The sequence below is a fragment of the Ruditapes philippinarum genome, unplaced genomic scaffold (genome assembly GCF_026571515.1).
Source record: "Ruditapes philippinarum isolate M1 unplaced genomic scaffold, ASM2657151v2 ctg1_1_1_1_1, whole genome shotgun sequence".
Classification (NCBI taxonomy): domain Eukaryota; kingdom Metazoa; phylum Mollusca; class Bivalvia; order Venerida; family Veneridae; genus Ruditapes; species Ruditapes philippinarum.
This window is the reverse complement of record NW_026854124.1, coordinates 215,882-237,533: the sequence shown is the minus strand read 5'-3', so window position 1 is coordinate 237,533 and position 21,652 is coordinate 215,882. Positions and strand designations below refer to the sequence as shown.

Here is a 21,652-nt window from a genome sequence, read left to right as displayed (position 1 = left end):
TTCAGGTGTGTTGTTTCAAACTTGAGTTGACAATTTGAAATCTAATGATTATATTACCTGTACAATGTTCTCAGCCCCTAAAATAGCCCCTTTGTTGTCCTAAGCTTCATAAGGGTCCACCCGCCCTTTTAGGCACCCCGTTAGTTTTCCATTTTTGTATATCATGGACACTGGAAGGGTATGAATTGCATTTTTGGTGGGATGGGGGCGGGGTTGTGGCTTAAGAGTGGGGGATGGTGGTTGTTGCGTTTTCGATACAAGTGTGATAATCAACCATAATTTATCATTTCCTATCATTAATCAAACTTAGAGATTATTCACCTCTCTCAAATGTTGATGTGTTCTATTTTAAATCATACATATTTAAATTCGGTTAATATATCAACCAGTTTTTAATTGACGTTTTTCTATATAATATATTAGACATTCTTGTTTTACTTATCGAACATTAGCCTTCTCTTCGAACGTAAACAGTATTGTACGCGTTACCTCCCTTAGACTGATAAAAAACAATAATGGCCGATCTGACAAGTTTGCGATATTTAAAATGATTTACATGAGCAGACGACACATTTGGTTATTCAATGTGACTTTCATGCATCATCATTGAAATTCTTCACGAAACTAGTTGGTTGACCGCAACATATTTGTGCTTGTATGTATGCATTGTTTAAATACTATGAAAATCATTGCAAACGTCAGCAATTATAATGTTTAAGAAAGGAATACCATTTACGGCATTTTCATTTCCAAAATATTGAAAGAGCTTAAAATATCTGTATTCTTTTTATTTGCAATTAAAGTATTGTAACATAAAATGTTCTGTCATAAAAACTGAAATATATAACATTCATCACCATCGCTGTCATTAATATCATCATCAGCATCATCATCATCATCATCATCATCATCATCATCATCATCATCATCATCATCATCATCATCATCATCATCATCATCATCATCATTATCATTATCATCATCATCATCATCATCAATATCGTCATCATCATCATCATCAATATCATCATCATCGCCATCATCATGAACAGTAGCACCAGCATCGCCATTATCACCATCATCACAATCAGTCCTCAACAATATCATTAACATTATCTCTGTAAGTGTCAACGAAATTGATATCAAGGAAAATATGTTATTATAAAAAAAAACATAGAAAAAGAAAGAAGCGTCGAACAGGGTTTCTGTGCTGGATTGCCTAAATTGATAAATTACCAAACCTCTAGGCCGTTACATTAACATGACCCTTTGACAGTCTCCATAGCATTAGAAATATTCAAGATGGCGGAGAAGGCCCCGCAGAAATGCCGTAAACAACTCGAGGTTGTCTCCAGTAGCTATTTGAATCCGTGTTTGAACGTTCCCAGATACTGGAGCACAGCTGCTTGGTATGATTAGGTTAGAAATAGGATAAAGGACATAAATCTAGTTTTCTTAAGTTTAGGCCAAACATTTGCAACTTGTTCGTGGCTTTTGCTCCCATCTGTTATCAACATGTCTTTGCATGTTAAAGTTATTCGTCATTTCTTTCACTGGCAATGCCTGTAGACGGTTTTCTTTTTAAGAAAATGATAAGTAATAAGATATTGGTGTACAGTATACTATAGTTCAAAAGTTCATAATAGCTGTAGTATGCTGTTGTTGTTTTGTTTAGGACAATGAGTTACAAAACTGGTATACGCATCCATATGTATGTTAGTTTTTTGACATCATGCACATACTTTAGTCATCGTATTCACCGCCCATAATCAAAAACGAGGTCATATATGACGTGCCTGTCAGTTAACTTGCATGGTTTATTAGAAAATAAAACATGGCTGAATATCGTTGACGATATTTTGTCTTTGCTCAGACAGTATAAAATAAAAACATACACTGTAGTAGATTTAGGTCCTGATAAAGGGAACCAAATATTACATTTTTGGCCTTATTCGCCTTCTGGCTGCAGGGTGTGAAAATTCCTACGCACAAGTACCTAGAAAAAACGCAGCTATTCCAACATATGGTACGCTTTAAACATTTCTCCAATCTGATTGAAGTCTAGGTATTGTGATGATTAGAGGGAATTTAAATTGGGCCGTAAATCAATGTACCCTAGGAATTAAAATGAAAACATGACTTTCAAAAATAATCGAAACTGTTGGAGTTGGCTTTAATGGCTTCCGTTTTATTGCAGTTAAAGGTCCCTAAATAATTTGAGAACAGATTAATCATTTTACTTTTAAACTTGAAAACATATTTAGATTTAATTTCATTTTTTTATATATATAATTAAAACAATTTCGGTTGTTATGCTAAAGTAACAACATTTTCGAAATAGATATCTATTTTTTATCAATACCTCATAAATTTCATTTTTTGTTTTAGAAAATGATCTTCTTCATATAAATAAGACAAAAACAAGTCTTAAATTTCAAAATAAATGGAAACAAATAATCAATTCTTATTATTTCATTATTTATTATAGCATAAATATTAACTTGAAACGCAGGCGTGATGGAAGGTTTTTATTTCTAATAACAAAGTTTTTAATATATTGTTTAACTTTAAATTTTAACATATGAAAACAAAACAAACAGCAACTTGTGTTTTCCGCTGCGGTTTCTGTTTTATTATTTATTTCTGTTACATATTATAAACTAAAACAAAATTTTAAAAATAAGAAAATCTTCAACATGTAAAGTAGAATCAATTTACACTCAGAAAATATGTGAATATGTGAATATTTGTGACAAAAAGTACATGAAAATATCTTGTTAAAAAATATGTGATAAGCAGATAAAGTTAATTAAATGTATTTACAAAATATAACACAGAAGCCGAATAATACTTTTTGATGTAAGAAAACATAATTGAACAAATTTTAAAAAGGAATGCATAAAAAAGCAAATTCATTAGTGAAAAAATAAATAGAAAATGAAATAATAAATAATATTTTTTTTTGATAAACATGTACTCGTATACCTTGGTATTCTAATTGAAATGATATCAATTTAAGTACAAAATACATCAGCAATTTTTATGAGCAGGGCTGATATGTTTGTGTTATTTTAACATATTTTTATATAATATTGATTACTTTTTATTACAGGTCTTGTTACAAATTTGGATATAACTTCGATATTTTATATACATTTTTATTACTTTTTATTGCATTTTTGTTATTAGAGTACCCAAAAATCTTATTTTTATTAGCACTTAAGTTTTATCTAATGTAAAAAAATGTTCTTATTACATTGGGACTGATAAAGATTTGGGGAATGCACTTAATAACTTAATTTACTAATAACAAATTAACGCATACGCCAAATTACTGACTAACGTCAGATTAACGATTCAGAAATGATATTTATTAAAGTCAATAAGTTAACAGTTGATTATCTTAAGTACAGAAATAAAAGACAAATATGTGTTTTCTTTTCATTGCAAAAATGGATTCAATGAAACAAATTAAATTAAATATTAAAAGAAATACTTAGCCCTAATTATGAACGGAACGCAACTTGTTGACTGAATTATAATTATGAATATTTCAAGGAGGAAAATGAATTTATCGATTTTTTAGTACTTTGGTCTTTCATTAAGCTTTCAACAAGTCGATAGTTAAACAAAATATTCTAATATTTAGAAATTTGATCTTTTTAAAAGTTATTTCTTCCTTTTCTATATGCCCTTACATTATGTATCAAATAATTCCTGGCCACGTAATCAATTTATGGCAAATTGTTATAACACTTAATAATTCTTTAAATGAATATGATATTATACATGTACATATGTGCATATACACCTAGTGCATGAAAAAACAATTTGACAATATATATATTACACAGTCAATCTAAATAAATAAGATCATGTACAGTAAAAATGTATATATTTAAAGAAAATATTTATTTTGCAGCAAATAAAACAAGATCCATAAGCTTTACGTCGTTAGAACATTCACAGTGACTTATTTAACATAACATGGAATGATGAGAAATATTGAAAATACATTCTACCTTATTTATAGTAAAGATACTAAATGTAACACAGATAAACCCTTTTTTACATTTTCCTGGATTTCAGGTTCTTTTTCAAGCATTTTTTCTCTATAAAAACAGTGGAAATAGTGCTAAACTCAAGGCTTCTTTTAGTTTTGATATTTGCCTGAATTTCAGGTATCAATGTCATTCCACAGGGAGCATTTTCTCTTTAAACAAATGAAAATTGTGCTGGTTTCAGAGCTTTCCGGTTTGTTTTTACTTTTTTGTTTATTTTATTTTTAGAGGCACATTAGAAATTTTGTACTTCTTTGGAAATGGCAAATATGAATTTTATAACTTTTACAGAATGATTTAGAGCATGTAAGATGCGTATAGCCTGAAGAAATTAGAGATAAATGTGAAATTATTTGTCATTAATGTAGCAAAATGCAAACAAAGTAGTATTTTCGCTTCCATATAAAATACTAAATCACTATTACTGTACTAATAACCAAATTGCAACTGATGAAAAAAGATGATTCAGATAATCGGCCAATGAGTAATGAGATTTTTGGAATCTATAAAAGAACACCAAAATTAAAAGCTTTTGCGGAAAAAGAATAGAAGCATTTCTGACGTATAATGGGCCTTTAAACTTTTCTAACTTTTACCAATTAAGTAAAGAAGAAAACAACTGATTCAAAAGCATTTAAGATACTATATATAAGCAGTTAATTAGAGTAAACAGATTCTGTTAATAATTGACTACTTCTTTGAAACAAAAATAGATTATACATGTACCCTATTGTAATGTCATTCAAACAGTTTTAATCAATGAATCTGCTTTTCAAATATATGTTAAGGTAATCTCATATCAAATACTTTTTTGTTTTAGAACTATTTTTAAATCTGTATCTAATATCGATCGTAAGTTTAGACATTGAAAATGTTGTAGGAATTAATGTGTGTGATAACGAAAAGCTCCGCCATACTTCCCCCCCGGAAATGACGTCATAATTGTCGTAATAATGTCAAACCCTACTGTTGGAATGTCATTTTCATGCATATATAGAGTAAGCACTAAAATATAAAATTCATCAATGTAGTTAATTATCTTTCCACCGGAGTAAGCAGGTACAATTTTTATATGAAAACTCTTTAGACATGACAGTAAGTTTGATATGGGGAAATAAAATTTGCATTTAAATCTCATCCAACGCCTTGTATGCTGTATGTCCCACTCCTAGGAAGTTTGCAAAACCCATCGACCGCACAAAATTCCCATTATTTCCCACTGCAAATGTATTTTTTCACTCGTTACCCTACATCGAAACCGCCGCTTAAAACATATGTATTCCCCTTTGAAATAATGTGTTTTTAAATCAACGTGAAAATCTTAATTGCGAATTTTTGCCTTTGAAACACACGGCAGTTTTAAGTTAGCACAGGTGGCCAGGGTTGGTATGAGATTGAATCTTCGACTTACGGTTCACAGTCAAGATTGTTCGCGATTCCTTGTTAATAATTTACATTTATCATCAACAATGTCCTTATAAATCGCCATGTTAATATATCCCAGAGGTTGATAAATAGATTTCTAGTTGTTGAAATATTGAAATATAAAAAACACATTTGTCTTGCTCATTTTTGATTTTTTTCTGGGTCATGCGGTTCAATTTTTAAGATGGAAAATCAAATTCACATGATGAAATGAATGTGTCGGAATGCTGTAAGTTAAAACATATTTTTTGCAAGGTTTAGGCTCATGACTTAAGTTTTGTTGGATGGGGAGGGGGGGGGGTCCTGCACATCATAAAGTAATAGAATAATGTTTGACATTTGGCATATAAATTAAATTTGAATTCTAATAAAAAGACTCGCCAAAAAAGTAAGAATCAATATTATATAGCTGCATATGTGAGTTTGTTATTTGTTAATGATTTTAAAAAAAAATGAATCGCCAAAAATATTTGAAATGCCAAAAAACGTCAGAACTTTTTAACATACATAGACAGAAAAGTCATTAAAAAAAAGTTGATTAAGACAAATACACTTTATATTACACAAGCTTTGTCTAGTGTCTTTTAAATTAATGATTAATAATTGATGTTGGTTTCAGTATGTTGTTGTTGATGTTGGTTTTGCTTTTGTTCATTAATTATTTGTTCCGTTATTCCGGGATAAATATATCTGTTCACTAATTTAACTGAGAGATGTATTTCTGTGTTACTCGGAAAGGATAAAAAGTACTGTCTTTACAAAAGTTCTACTTTTTGCAAATAAAAATATCACCATGGCAAAAATAATAAAAAAATGATTTTTCGATGTCCTTGAACTAAAGCATTCTGAGTTTATTCTAGACAATTTGTTTTTTACTAATTCAAAATGCTAATGAAAGAATAAAAATAATGAACTTTCTTGCTTATATTCCGGTTTAAACCTGTATATATTCTTAACATAGGCGGTTACGCGTTAAATTTGCACGTAATAAAAATTGCTAATAAAAACAAAAGTTTGCTTTCGTCAAACTTGGATTTTTGGTGTTCTGTAATTTTTATTAATTATCTAAAATTATGCAACAAGCCTTGTTTAATTGTAAGATGATATTTTTGTTGCTCGTCAGTTGTTGTTTCGTGCATGCATGATATAAATCATTTACGTTATTAAGAATATTAACATTTCTTTTTATCTTGTTAACTTTTGACTAGTTTTTATAATACGTTTTATTTAAGTTGTGATATTCTACTGTGCACCGTTTGACTGTAAAATTATTATTATTATTATTATTATTATTATTTGGATAAAAGTGTAAATAATCTATAACATTTTTAAACTCTAACAAATGGCAGAATAGAATAAAATATTATTATGTTTTAATGCTTAAGAATAAATGTATATCAAATTTATTGCACCTAACCATTAATACAACAATAAATGTTATAAATAAATATCTGTAAAAAATTGAGACATCCAGCAAACGTTCAAATTACGAAAGTCTATCTTAATAGGTATTATATTAATTAAAATATAAAAAATTATCTGTAAAAAATTGAGACACCCAGCAAACGTTCAAATTACGAAAGTCTATCTTAATATTTTTCACATCATTCATTTTTAGAAATTTTCTTCCATTTCATGCGCCGATTTTGGAACCATATCTTAATTTGCCGCTCTGTAAGACAAAGAGCGTGCGCAATTTCCACCCGACGACGCCTGGTCAAGTACCTATTGTAATGGAATTCCTTTTCCAGTTCTAGGGTTTGAAACCGACTATAAGTTTGTCTCCCACGGCGGCGGCTCGCCTCTGGAAAAAAGATCGAAAATATATTATAATAAATACAAATATTGCAAATATTTATTTAGCATTTTCTGTAGTCAATTTTATGGTTTTAAGAAATATTTTTATTGAAAAATTGTCATTCAGATGCGATGAAATAATAAGGGAAAATTTAAATAGTTCGACAATGATATATCATATGATAATGTTATTTGATACGATGATAATAACATAAATTATCACCTGAAAAATGATAAATAATGATAATAACTTATTAAAGCAACACTGATAATAATGATGTTGATAAATAGAATGTTTACATGTAGAATGAAATTAATGTATACTATTTTTAAATAGAAAAGTAAAATGAAAAGGCTTATGGTCCGGGAGAAATCAAATACAGTTTATTGTCCGATTCTTTGCTAGTTTTAGCAAAACACAAATAGATAATGTAAAGTAACATATCGAATTAGATAACGAATCAAGATCAATACTTTCGGACGGGCTATAAGTCTGGCAGAAACATACAATTTATCGAAGTAAAATTCGGCATTTGACGTTAAGAATGACACAATAAAACATAACATACGGAAAGTTACACGAACAAAAATCAGTGCTCGCGGAAAGTGATAATCAAAACAATTTTCTATTTCTCTAAAAATAAGCACAAATAAAAAAGAAGGAGATCAGTAACTTTAATCCGATGTTATAACGTCCACAGTTTGAATTCGATTTGAATCTCCACCCAGTATATTTAAACCTATTCCGAAACTAGAAGATATAAAATTCCGGTACACACAAATAATATTTCGCTGTTAGAAAAAGATTTTAATTCTTGCAGTAACATCTTAACACATTAACGCTTTCCAAACTTAGTGAAACAAAGCACACAACTAAACTAAGCTTCTTCGCCAGATATCAAGAGTTTTATACGATCATTTCTAAACATTAATTTGAAATATTGGCTCATAAAAAAATATCCCCGAAGCCTTGTCCACTATTACGGCAATAGCGTTGTGTTTTATTAGCGATGTAACCGTAAAATTCATTTCTCGACAACTTGTGGGGTTTAATGTTCCTTTATTGCTGTATTTATAATAGATTAAGTATCTACTTTTCAGTTTTGATTTCTGTTCTTGGTCCTCTATTGGTTAAGTTTTCATCGCCGTATCATTAAAGTTGGTAATTTACAAATAAATGTTTTCTTTTAGTACAATTTTGACAAGAATAATGGCTCGTTTTAACCACGCGCGAATAACTTTAAACAAACGATGTCGACACGTTGTGCATAAATATATTATGCATTTGAGAATGTCAAGGTATCTTTAAGTTACAAAACCTGATTTGTTTTTTTAAATGAAAACATTCTTACAACATTTAGAATACGCTTAGAAATTTACACACAGCGGATGCGCAAATCATTTCATATGATGTCGGGGATTCAAAATCGCAGTTGTTGTTTATATTTTTCTAGTAAATCATTTTTTATAGCTGGTGCTAAATAAAAATTTATTTGTACAACTACCAAGTTTACATCGTAAGTGATTAGATTAATTTGTTTTCAGTTCTTTTATCATCAGCAATGATAAAAAGATCATCATTTTCATTAACTTAATTAAAGCAGACGACATAGACTTTTATTATAACAAATGAGCTTGGTGGTCAATAAATACACATTTTCAGAACACGGTATTATACAATTTATTAGCAATAACGAAAATTGTACACAAATATGCACTACTTTTTTCCCCCGACATGCAGTAATAGATAACGTGACTGGATCAATATTTAGCTCCGCCCTCTCTCGTAAATCATTACGCCTGGAGACGGAGACACATGCGCAGTCGTGACATTGATGGATAGGTTTATACTATTTACACGGTGAACGTTTTCGCCCTTCGATACGCGCTCTATCTACCAATTGTATTTAGAAAACGCATTTATTTGAGTTCGCATGTTTACATCAAGGAATGTGAGCGTCTAAAGTCGAGCAGAATATTTTCATGTTTTTGTTGTCGCAAAAATGTGTAGTTTATCCACTAACATTTAAGTGTGTATGAATTATCCGTAACTCAACATTATTAAAGAAAATAATTATCTACATTTTTCATTTCCGTTTTAAATATAACTTTTCGTTAAAACAGTTAAAAAGTCGTTATCCCATGCTTGTAATTCGAACGGTATGCCGTTTTATACCGGCATATTTCTTCGAGAATAATTTAATTCGCAGTAAATCTCGCTTCGATGTGTTAATAATTATGATGTTTATATATGTTTTAATGAAAGTAATAATTATAATATCTATACCACTATAATAGGATTTCATCCAAGGATAAAATGGAATGGATTCCGAACTTTCGCTTTCCTCGTCTTCAGAAACGTCTGCTTCGAAACCCGAAACGGGTTCGCCCTGCTCACCACCTGTACCCGTAAAGTTAATTTTTGGCGACCTCCTTTCGCCGTTGATGGAATAATGATTTTCCGGAGGTATTTGATTCACCTTTAGAATATCCAAAAATCGTTCGGGTGCAAATATATTTTCTTGGAAGTTATTTCCAAGTTGTTTCCGATAACGCTCCCTCTCTGGGTAAAATGTTTCTGGCATTAATATAAGGAAGTTGTCTGACTGAACAGTATAATTACTCGTGGACAAATTTCGTACGTCTATTTTCGGCTGAGAAAAAGTTTGACACTGTTCTTCCATTTTATGGCGACTGCGATCCGCCATTGGTAAATGCCTAACTTTATCAGCATGGCTGTTCATTTGAACGCTTGAAGCGGGCGCATTCACCGGAACGGGATGTATACAGTTCGGCGGATTGATGTTCATAATGGCGGACAAAACTAATTCAAACACTCTCGAACGTTGTGAATGGGGCTTCTGGTATATTGAAAAGATCAAAAGTCTTGCGGCTGCCTTTAATAGAGTCGTAAATCCTTCAAAATCAAGCACCTCTTCAGTTTGCCTGAAAAGAAACAGAAAATTTACGCGAGTGTCAGTTTAAACACGATTTCACAATTTAACATATGAATGAAAACTATTTCCAATTGTAAGTAGCCATACTAAAATGCGGACAAAATGACGAAAAGGTCGGTTTAAGACCTCACAAAATGCCTTAATGATTAAATACTTGCTTCCCATTTATAAAATTCCGATATTTTTCTGATTTTGTGTCGTTCTATATTTTACAAAAATGACAAGGGAGGCAAACTCTGAACTTGAAACTGTTCCCCTTGCACAAACACTTTGCATTATTTTCTCAAATAAAGACAAAATCATCTTTAGGTATATGTATGAACTTTAATTGCTGTCCTTGTGTAAAAATTGCATATCTGGTTTGTTCATGTTATATATATAACAATGTTAACTCAATGTTATTGTAAATAAATCAAAAATGGCATAAAAATACAATAAACATACATATAATAGTATCTTTGTACTTTTTAATGGTTTAATTTGAAATAAAATGATTCAATCGATTCCTGTGGGGTTGCATATAAAATTTTAAGATTTTTGAGGCAAATTATATTTTAATTGGATTAGTTTATTTGCGTGAAATTTGTGAAACAGAGTTTGAGAAAGAAACAAGGAAAAAAATTCATTCCGATAATTCGATTAACGTTAGCCTGGGTTCCAGTCTGTCGATTTTTTTATGTGCTTCTGTTCGGCAAATCGACATTTTGATACTATCATAACCAGAGATGTTGTGCGTTTTCTATGACGATCGAGTATGAAATAGAGCGTATGTTATAAATAAGCAAAAAATATCAACGCCTGAATCCCAGGCTAGATTAACGTGTACATGTACATATTATCAGAAACTTGAATATATTCAAAGCTCCGATTCTATGAAATTGAGATATTTATTTCATGATTATCAATGCTCTTAAAAACGTTTTGATACCCAGTGTGCGCTGACTTAGATATTCCCCCCTCTATCAACCTACTCTTGAAGTGTTTCAAAAGTTTATTTTCATTTATCAAGTAAAAAAGATTAAAGAAATATATACATGCACTTGAAACAGTCGTCTGGGAATTTTTAATTTTTCTTTTCAAATAAATCGACAATGATAACGGACATATTTCAATCTGATTGGTTAATAGATGAATGCCCGTAATCCCAAACCCCGTGCCAAAATCCCCATCGTGTGTTAAAAATGATAATGAATCGACAATATCATAAAGTTGCATGCATTTCGGATGTGAATGAAATAGACACTCTGCAAAAATGATAACACAAAGCAATAAGAAAATAGTGAAGACAAGAAAAAAAAGAGTGTAGATTATAGCTTCCAACACAATCGAACTAAAATAAATTTGTATAAACTAATAAAAAGAGTGACTGTTTTGGTTCATATTTTTGTCTGCATATATTTTCAGGTGAAACGAGTGGAGGAGATTTGGTTGTTAGAAACGAAAGATCTTCAAAGACTGCGCTTGTAAGGCCATGAAGACCGGGCACTGCAAAGCAGTGTGGAGAATTAACAAGCCGGATTTGATTTTAAAGAAAATTGTGTAAAGAAGAATAACTTTACTATAAAGTTATCAGAAAATTATTTTGAACTATAACTTTACTATTTAGTAATCAGAAAGAAATTTTGAACCAATTGTACCATATACCTTGAATATCTCGTGTATATTAAAAAAAATACTGTTCAGTGTTAAAAAGATAAGTTTTACACTGTATAATTCTGTTACCAGTGAAGTAGACTTGTATAAATAAAAATATAGATCTGAATTAACAGACGCTTCTATATCAATATAACTCCCATGTCCCCTTGAGATATATTGTTCTTTGATTGTTAGAGTAGTCAACGTCATTCAAGCGCTTGTATGAATATCTAATGTTATGAAACATTCACAAAGTGTTGTTTTCATTCTACTTTCGTCAGATTCAGACCCTCTAAAAAAGCTTTTTCGCTCCATTGATTTTCTCGCAGTTTTGACGTGATGACAACGATATGTGATTATTCTTTTTGATTCGTAAAATTTTTAATATTCATATATTCCCCTAAGGAAGACGTTTAGATGATATAAATTATATGGTTGAGTAGTGCCATGACAAGGTTGTCCATTGAAACAGATTCTAGGGGTCTCGTAAATCTATCAGAATCAACGTTTGATGTTGCCGATAGGAAGTCAACAACGAATTCTATTTTAAAAGCAAAATATAGAAAAAAAACATGACTGATCAAATATGGCGATAATAAGTGACTTTGCAAATTTTAACCGTAATGCGAGAATCGACAAAGTCATTACTGAATAAGATTTTCTAAACTTCGAAATTTAAGTAAAACAGAATAGAAGTAGAATATGTAGGGTAAATGGAAGTAGTTTTGCATTTTAAATGTGATGCAATTTTGATATCTTTCCAAAATAAGTCTTACTTTAAGTAATTTCTCATTAGACCAAGAATATGCCAGAACTGATGAATGCAATATTTATAATATTATCTGAAACAATGGCATATCCGAAAATCGCAACACATTTTATTTTCGTCGAAAAAACATCTCCTCGAAAATAAACGAAATTATATCCTTTTTTTTTAAATCTGTGTATCATTGTTTAACACTGCGTGCACGGTGAAAGATCAACATTAGAACCCATTGTTTTAGTTGTTGAAGAAAGATATAAAAAAATAATAATGTGAAGAAGAGAATGGTAAAAAAATTGCATGAAATCAAGGGAGGTAAATGCGTTATGTCTAAATGCACTTTTTCACGTGATGATTAATGTGCAAAAATGAAAAAAAGAAAAGATAAAAGTCGAAAAAAAAACCAACAAAGGTTGTTGATCTAGGCTTAAACAAAATGTAAACCTTCTGTGCGACTTTATTTCTGTGTGTTTTTTTTTAAACAATTTCTTTCCCCATTTTACCATCTTGAATTAAAAAAAAATGTACGAAATTTAAAAGAGCAACTATCGGGAAAAAATTATCGTGGAAAAAGGGAAAAAAGAAAGCTTATAGGTGTGGTAAATGATATGTTTTTTATTAACCCACATGGCGATGAAGACAAATGTATTTTTTCTCAAGTTTATGAATACCAGCTTTGTACATACAAACTTGAGTTTGTAATGAATGAGTTTTTTTATTGTAACACCGGTTTTTGAAAATTAGGTTGTAAAGTAAACACCTGGTCAAAGTGCTTTATTACCATTTAATCATGTTTGAAGGAACGATGATACCTTCATAGGACACTAGAGCCGGCATGTTTGTTGTAAAGAACATTATGGTTTTGTAGATTAAAATCTGATATATATTTATTCAACTATTTATTTTTTTGCTTTGATGTCCATTTGATGAAATGTTTATAATTATTTTGACGCAACTAAATTGTCAAATATTAACTTATGAGGGAATTTGAAATACGCAAAATTTATTACAATTAGAGTTAAATACATTTATTATGATGTCATGAATTTGTTAATTTTTATATGACGTTACAATGCCTTATCAAGATCTAACGATCGTAAAATATGGTTAATAGTAAAAATGGGTTAAAGAGGGTTTTTCTTTCCTTTATTTAAAATGACCTTAGAGGGAATTACGGAAGAGAAGATGATGAGAATAAAAGAGAACATACTAATCAAAGGAATGCGGGATTCAAAATTTGCACATTGAATTATATGGAATGGTGATAATATATGGGCATAAGATAATAGATGTATTTTGTGTGTGTCTAAATGTACTTAATTTACTTTTTTTAACAATAACATATTTTTTGGTACCAGTATCTTATTTCTTAATAAACATTGGCTATTTTTATTTTCCATTCAATACCAAAATTAGCGTATCTGTGCTACGACACAGGACCCATACTTTAAAACGAGTTATCTGCCCTTTGATAAGATCAAAATCTTTATTTGTAATCCATAACTGCTTGAAAATTTTGATTTACGTATTCTCGCTTAAAGCGATTATTTTAAATAACGAAAACGTTTCTTAATTTAGAAGGCAATTAACAAGCAGCCAGTTTAGAGGGTACGCTACAAATCATGATTTTTCGGGGGATAGGTTTCGTTGATGAAAAATTAAACAAAAAAGTATTCCTCAATCATTTTCAATGACTTGCATCTGTGAAGCTGTGATCTTGGAATCGTTCTTGATGTAACACGTATATCTGCGAGGTAATAAAATAATTTTTACTACCACAAAATGGGCTATAAGAATCATCGTATCAAAAAGGCGCATATTCAGTAGCCTATAAAATCACAATAAAACTTCAATGTAGTAGCAATTTATGAAATCTACGCGTATAGGACACTCGAAAATGCTATTAAAATATATGAAAATCGTTCATAAAAACGGCTTTAATCAGTAATTACCACAGATAAAGCGCACGGAATTTGTTTAAGGATTTCATATATGATTAAAGCATTAAAAGCTGTATTCTCTCAATAATTGAAAACCGACACCGTACAGTTCCAAGTAGGTTTGGTGATTTAATGAAAGACAACAATCGAGAACAACCATATGTCTAGAATTTATGTAATGTTTGTGCATTTAAATCACACGTGCAAATTAACGCCCAATTCTCAACCAGAAATTAGGTCATTAAGCACTTGGAACCCGAGCCAGAGTTTTTAACTAAGATCTAGGATTAAACACTAACATTCATTCATAGCACTTACTCGAAGTTATGGCATGAAAGGTCATTAAGTAACTTGGTGGAATGTCGTGAAAAACGTGCTATCCATACCAAGATAAATACAGTATTCCAATTAACTTATTCTAGCATTGTTGTTGATTTTGGAACACGAATAAATGTTGTTTCCTAAATCTCTTGAAACTTTAACGCACGTAAAATGCAGCACGTACATTGTATATATATTTTAGAATTTAATTGTGATTTTATTACCAATTCAAGGGTCATAACTATGATTTTACAACAAATTCAGGGGCTATAACTATGGTTTTACTACCAATTAAATTACTATAAGTAATAATAAAATAAATCTTTTTTTCCTAAGTATGTAAAATAACTATTCATCGGCTGTCATATGCCAATATTTACATAATAGTTGTCTTGAAGCAAACGTGTAAGAAATATATACATGTACTGAAAATGAATACTCTTCAGAGAAGAGGTTCTGCATAAGGCGTCTACCATCTTAAAGAAGGGGGGAAACGTAAAATACTATTAAATAAAAAACGTCATTAATTCCGTGTAAGTAATAAAAAATGAAGTTTTTAATATTACTTTGAAATGATCGTTTGCGTAATCGAACAATGGTAATCTAAATGACGCAACTTGACGTCAACAACGTCATTAACGTATCGGTATTCAACAAGGTCATTTTCGTGACGTCATAAAGTAAGGTACAGTTCTATATTAATTAAATTAGTATCGTTGCTGGAACAGGGCATCTAAATATAAAAGTTTTTGAGAAATGGAATTGTTATTATTTTTTGAGTGGTGCTTTAAAATTCTTATAATTTTATAGGAAAAAGAATAGCTTACATACGGTGTAATCTTTAGAATTTAATATTGTCGTACTAATGTCCTTTTTCCGATTGGCATTATTTATATAAAAAAATCCCTATGTCTTATTTTCTTTAGAAAGAGATCACTTAACACCTTGCTTTTTTCCGTGCCGTCTGCTCATGGTCTGTACTGTTCGCTATTCAGTCAGTACTTAATTTGAAATTTTCCCTAAAAATGAATGGTTTTGTCCAGATTACAAGATGGGCAAGTCCATTTTATATACTAAAGGTGGTAAGGGTTAAACTAGTTTACTCATATCTATAAGTAACACGTCATTTACATAATTCAAAGCATGTCTGATTTTTACATGGCTCGGAAAAAAGACAGACTATAGTTATGAAACTTTCTAAATTCCTATTCGTTCATGCACCAAAAAATCATACTACATGTTTGAATGTAAAGTAGTCCGTGATCGGTGAGAAGTTATTCGGTGCAAAGTAATTTATCGATGTATGTATTTGATATTCAACACAATCTGATATGTACAGCGTTATGAATGACAAGGCATATTAAAGTTAATTGTTGTGTTTGGCCAGATGTCCATTAACTCTGACCACAACAAGATGACCACCAAGAAATCGCCGACAGAAAAATCTATTTGATGTGGTTCTCGGTGTCCTATGACCTTGACCAAATGGTTATTAAGTGCATTTTGAATATTAAAGAAAGAGCGTTAAGAAAAATGTATATTTGTTTCTTCGTGTAATATTTTAACAAGTAATTGTATTCTAAAAACGACGATTCCGAAGATAAGGAGCATTATCGACCTGCAAGAGATACAACGATGAGCACGAGCAGGCGTGCACGTGTAAAATAGTACTTGCGTTATGGTGTTGGAGCAAATTCAAAGCTAACAAATTGTTTAGTGGAAACACACTGGTTGCTCATTTACCATTATATAGCAATACTTTGACAGAGGCTGAGCAAATTTGGGTACATCTGCGCACGTGCAGAAGCCTACTATACACAAATAATAATAAAAATATATAAAGCATCTATAGATAAAAAAAAATACACTTATACAAAAAACAGAACAGTCATGGTTTTTGTAATTAATTTTAAATGAAATAATGTTATAATATTTTAGTTATTTTACCGCCCATTTAATAACGCAAAGCAAAAACATCCGCAGAGGATACGATATAAAATATCGCACTTGATAAATGTATTTTGTCCAATGCGCTGGGCTTATCAGGTGATATCATCTCCATTTTGCGGTATTCCTTGGCCCGATTTTCACTCGCCAGGTGTGAATATTTCTAATGTGAATTTATACGCGTTATAACAAATGTATTTTTCATGTATATCGTAGATGAACGATTTAGATAAAAGGAATTTTGATATGTCTTCTCGGTCGGGTCACCTGTTATGGCAATATATCAAACTTCTCGCGAAAAGAAAAAAAAATGTAGGCAGATTGTATAAGTAATAACATGTCATCAAATATAATATGTCAGAATAATTTTGAGGTGTTGATGATTTATGCCAGAGGACCTTTTCTATGTGTTAAATGAAAATGATGATGATGGTGATGATGATGATGATGATGATGATAATGATGATGGTGATGATGATGATTATGATGATGATAGCGATGATGGTAGTGCTTATGATAGAATAATAATAGTAGTAATAATAATAATAATAATAAAAAAAAAAAATAAAAATAATGATAATTATTATCCTAATAAAAAGATTTTAACAATGATCAGTTTTAATGATATAATATAATAGTAATATAATATGATATAATTTCACCATTTACTGAAGAAAAGGAAACGACAAATAAAACAGCATAAACAGCATATTACCTGACTGACAACAAGAGCAACTTTAACAAAAGTAAATTTTACCGTATTTTATTTTATTCCACCTTTATCAACCATTTAAGAAACACCAGAAGACCGGTTTGGTTTGAACGATTTTGTCCAGAATGATTTGTTTTTAACTAATATAAGCGAGTCTGTTTGGATTTTCTTTCCCTGGTCCAGACGATGCTTCATTATAATAACAAATTTCAACATCTTTATTGACATGTGGACAGAATTCCTGACAAGTTTCTGATTCCTCGAAGGAATCTCTGTATTTGTATTCGCCCCCATGTGAATGATGGACAAACAGAATGCTTTGGACCTCAGGCGTACCTTTCACAAATCTAACATATCTTCGTGAAAGCCTGTCAGTTCCGATGATTTCTGAAATAGTGCGGGATTTATCCTTTCCAATGGTCGACTAGAATGGTTCCCTGATTATTTTTTCTTTCAACAAATGATTGAGATTTACAATATTCAAACTGTTTGTTATTTTATATTTTACAGCGAAAAGACTATTGTACAGTATTTAAAGCTCATAAAAACTATTCAACACAGTGTATGATGTGTTATAATATTTAGTATATATTTTTTTTTAAAATACAACATATACATGTACAATGAAATTGATACTTCTTCCCTGCTTTATAAGGGGTTATACAATATAATCAAAGGTACATAGGACAAAGCCAATAGTTCTCATCAAATTGCATTTTAATAAACATCCTTAAAACGCTGCGACTCTATTTGGTTGTTGGACGAGTACAGAAAATTTCCTTAAAGGCCCATTATGCCCCAGAAATTACTTTATTTTATATCTCTCAAAAGCTTCTTACGTTTGATGAACTTTTTTTAGTTTCACAAAAGCAACTCATTTGCCAATAACCCAATTACCTATACCATCATTTCCTTCTGTTGCTTTTGGTATTTGGTACAGTTATAGTCATTTAGTATTTTGTATTGAGGTCAAAATACTACATTGTTTACATTTTACTACTTTAATGACAAATAAATTCACATTTAGCGCTACTTTCTTCAGGTGACAAGCATCTAACATGCTAACATTATAAAATGCATGTGTGCCCTTTTTAAAGAAGTAGAAATTTATTCATTACGGGTGCATGATGTGCCTTTAACTTCCTAGAACACGTTTCCGGCAGTGTGCTCAAGAAAAGAATAATATGTTGTCCTTAAATCAATGTATTTTATGAAAATATAGCTGCATTTTGAAATAATAAATCAGAAATTTGGTTCAAACCAATAATTTTATGCTCATTCTGAATGGGTGGAAAATGCGTGTACATTTTGGTGTTTGAGCCTACAACACATTGGTCTGTTAACCAGCCCATGTACACAAATAACAAAATATAGGAATTAAGATGAAAGCAAAAGAAAACTCTCTCTTTCTGAATATTTACGTCGCACAATCTAACGGAACTCATCCTATATTGTCATTTTTTTAAAAGCTGTACTCTTTGGGTGTCCATTTGTGGTGGTAATTTACATACCACTAAGTTTGATACATGGCTTTTAAAGATTTGTCGGATGTTTAAGCACAAAAATCTGTTCAAATTCCCGAAAAAAAGATTTAAAGATGAATGCATGCCGTGAAATTCACATCGTAAAATAACGAAGTTGGATTCTTACGGGCGCCGATAAAATAAACATTATTCAAAATATAAAAAAGTACTAAGCTGATTTCACGTTATGTAAATATTTTCAGATTACATCCGGGCGGTTTGAGACCACCTTAGGGTTATCGCAAAACATGATCATGTTATTTTTTTCTCACCACAACGTCTGTGCTTGTTATTTTTATCTTCAGATATTTGTTTATCTTCAAAAAAAAACATGAATGAATTCAACAAACACAAAATACATATTGCTGCATTGCAAACCCCGACGGAATATTACAAATGTAACCATTATGTTAAAGACCATAATCTTTTTTCGCAGACTGTTAGTTTGTTTATTAGTTTAATAAAACAATATTTGATTTTACAAATTTCTAGGTCATTTTGTCATCAGATACCTCTTTTTTCTTCCAAAGGAACAATCTGCCCTAGAAATGCTTTTATTCTTATTTTTTAAAAACCTTGAATGTTTGATGTCTGTTATAGTCTACAAAATTTACACATTGGCCAATTACCTGAACAAATTGTTGCTTCTGTGAAATCAAAATACGTTTTAGTTTACATTTTGTTACTTTTATGACATATTTTCACATTCAGCATAACTATCTAAGAGCTATTAAACGTTATAAATTTCATAATTATCCTTTCTAAAGAAGGACTTTCTTATGCGTTTCAGATGCTTTTTGCCATGTGAACAAAAATTTTGGTTCTACATTGGAAATTTATCAAATAACAGGTTACATTCATCCTTTACTCTATCTATTCACATTGGGTCAAGTTCAGCATGTACAGTACTATGCATATCAATCATCTTGTTAAGACTACATGAATGTGGGGCATAGTCTGGTCCTCTACTGCAGGATTTATTTACAGCCAGTAACAAACGTAAATAAACAAACGTGCAAGACAAAAGGAAAGGACACAAAACGAAGAAAAGCGATTCAAGTTAGCAAGCTAACAAGCAAGCAGTCAATCAATCAAGCCATCCACAAACAATCAAGCAAGCAGTCAATCAAGCAATACAGCAAGCAATCAAGTAAGCAATCACCCAATCAGCAATCAAAATAGCAATTAAGCAGACAATCAAGCAAGCAATCAAACAAACAAACAAACAAGCAGTCAACCAAGAAGTCCAATAAGCAATCAATGCAGCAATCATTCAAAGAAGTAATAAAGCAAGCAACCGGAGAATTAATCAAGCAAGTAATAAAGTAAGCAGCCAATCAAGCAATCCAACAAGCAATGAAGCAAGTAATCGAATCAGTAATCAAACAAGCAATCAAACAAGAAATCAAGTAATCAAGGATGTGATCAAACCAGTAATGAAGCAAGCAATCAAACAAATAATCGAGCAAGTAATCAAACCAGTAACTAATCAATCAATCAAACAAGTAATCAAGCAAACAAGTAATCAAGCAAGCATATAATCAAGCAAGCAATCAAACCAAAAATGAAGCAAGCAATAAAACAAGTAATCGAGCAAGTAATCAAGCCAGTTATTAAGCAAAAGTAATCCAACAAGCACGCAGTCAATCAAGCAATCCAACAATAATCAAGCAATTAGTCAATCAATCAATTTAATAATTCAATAAATTTAGCAAGAAGTCAATCAAGCGATCCAACTAGCAATCAAACAAGTAATAAAGCAAGCCAGTAATCAATCCAAAAAATCAATCAAGGAAGTAATCAAGCAAGCAGTCAATCAATCAAGCATTCCAACTAATAATCAAGCCATCAATGCAGCAATCAATCAAACCAGTTATCCAGCAAACAATCAAACATGTAATCTAGCAAGTTAACAAACAAGTAATCCAGCAGGCAATCAAACAAATAATCAAGCAAACATTCAACCAAGTAATCAAGCAAGCGATAAAACAAGTAATCGAGCAAGTAACCAACTTATTAAGCAAGCAATTAAACAAGTAATCGAGCAAGTAACCAAGCAATCAATCAAACAAACAAGTAATCAAGCAAGCAAGCAATCAACAACACATCAACTAACCACCCATTCACCCATGTACCCTTTCAACCAACCAATCAAGCATTTACCAACCTTCCAATACAAACCGACAGACAGACCGACCGACCGACCAACCAACCAACCAGCCAGCCATCTATTAAACACAATACTAGTATATCATTTCTTTAATTATCTACATATTGATGTACATATTTTAATATTAAGATATAAAAAGACAGAATTATCATTGATAAAATGATAATTCTATTTCATGATAAGATAACAGCAGCGGCTGCTTGAAAATTGGATACCATCACGTGTTCATCCTCGGAGGTGAAATTTCACATGGTTAAAAAAACAACAAAATACCTGCAAATCTAATCATTTCATTTTAAAAACAAACAAAAGTAAATCAAGTCTAGTTTCTTGATTTATAATCTGCTCGTGTATTTTTCGTAAAAATAAACAATTCGCAAGAATTTACCGCCAGTTTGCCA

At 30.9% G+C, this 21,652-nt stretch overlaps 1 protein-coding gene and 1 long non-coding RNA gene across 4 annotated transcripts in view; one reads left to right on the top strand and one right to left on the bottom strand.

Moving 5' to 3' along the window:
- The window catches only part of LOC132739020 (uncharacterized), a 53,179-nt gene extending 41,094 nt beyond the window's left edge, over positions 1-12,085 (top strand). The window contains exon 4 of the long non-coding RNA XR_009626946.1: positions 11,645-12,085. This is a non-coding gene — a long non-coding RNA (uncharacterized LOC132739020). The remainder of the gene's footprint in view (positions 1-11,644) is intronic.
- Positions 6,372-10,669, bottom strand: LOC132739018 (homeobox protein Hox-D5-like). Of its 3 annotated transcripts, none has more exons than XM_060726657.1 (2): positions 9,571-10,669; positions 6,372-7,290 (listed from the first exon to the last, which is right to left on the bottom strand). In XM_060726657.1, exons 1-2 carry the CDS (start codon positions 10,091-10,093, stop codon positions 7,091-7,093), a joined length of 723 nt encoding a protein of 240 aa, XP_060582640.1. In that variant the 5' UTR covers positions 10,094-10,669; the 3' UTR covers positions 6,372-7,090. The 3 variants fall into 3 exon arrangements, 1 of the variants encoding a protein (XP_060582640.1); XR_009626944.1 differs by lacking the exon at positions 9,571-10,669 and adding an exon at positions 7,958-8,354 and having other exon boundaries at positions 7,151-7,290; XR_009626945.1 differs by lacking the exon at positions 9,571-10,669 and adding an exon at positions 8,378-9,559 and having other exon boundaries at positions 7,153-7,290.
- Positions 12,086-21,652: the final 9,567 nt, after the last annotated feature.

Excerpts from the sequence above, each read along its gene's own strand:
- LOC132739018 (XM_060726657.1), bottom strand. The coding sequence starts at position 10,093 with ATGAACATCAATCCGCCGAACTGTATACATCCCGTTCCGGTGAATGCG. Across the intron at positions 7,291-9,570 it reads GATGAAATCCTATTATAGTG|AGGCGAGCCGCCGCCGTGGG; the intron begins GTATAGATATTA and ends TCTTTTTTCCAG.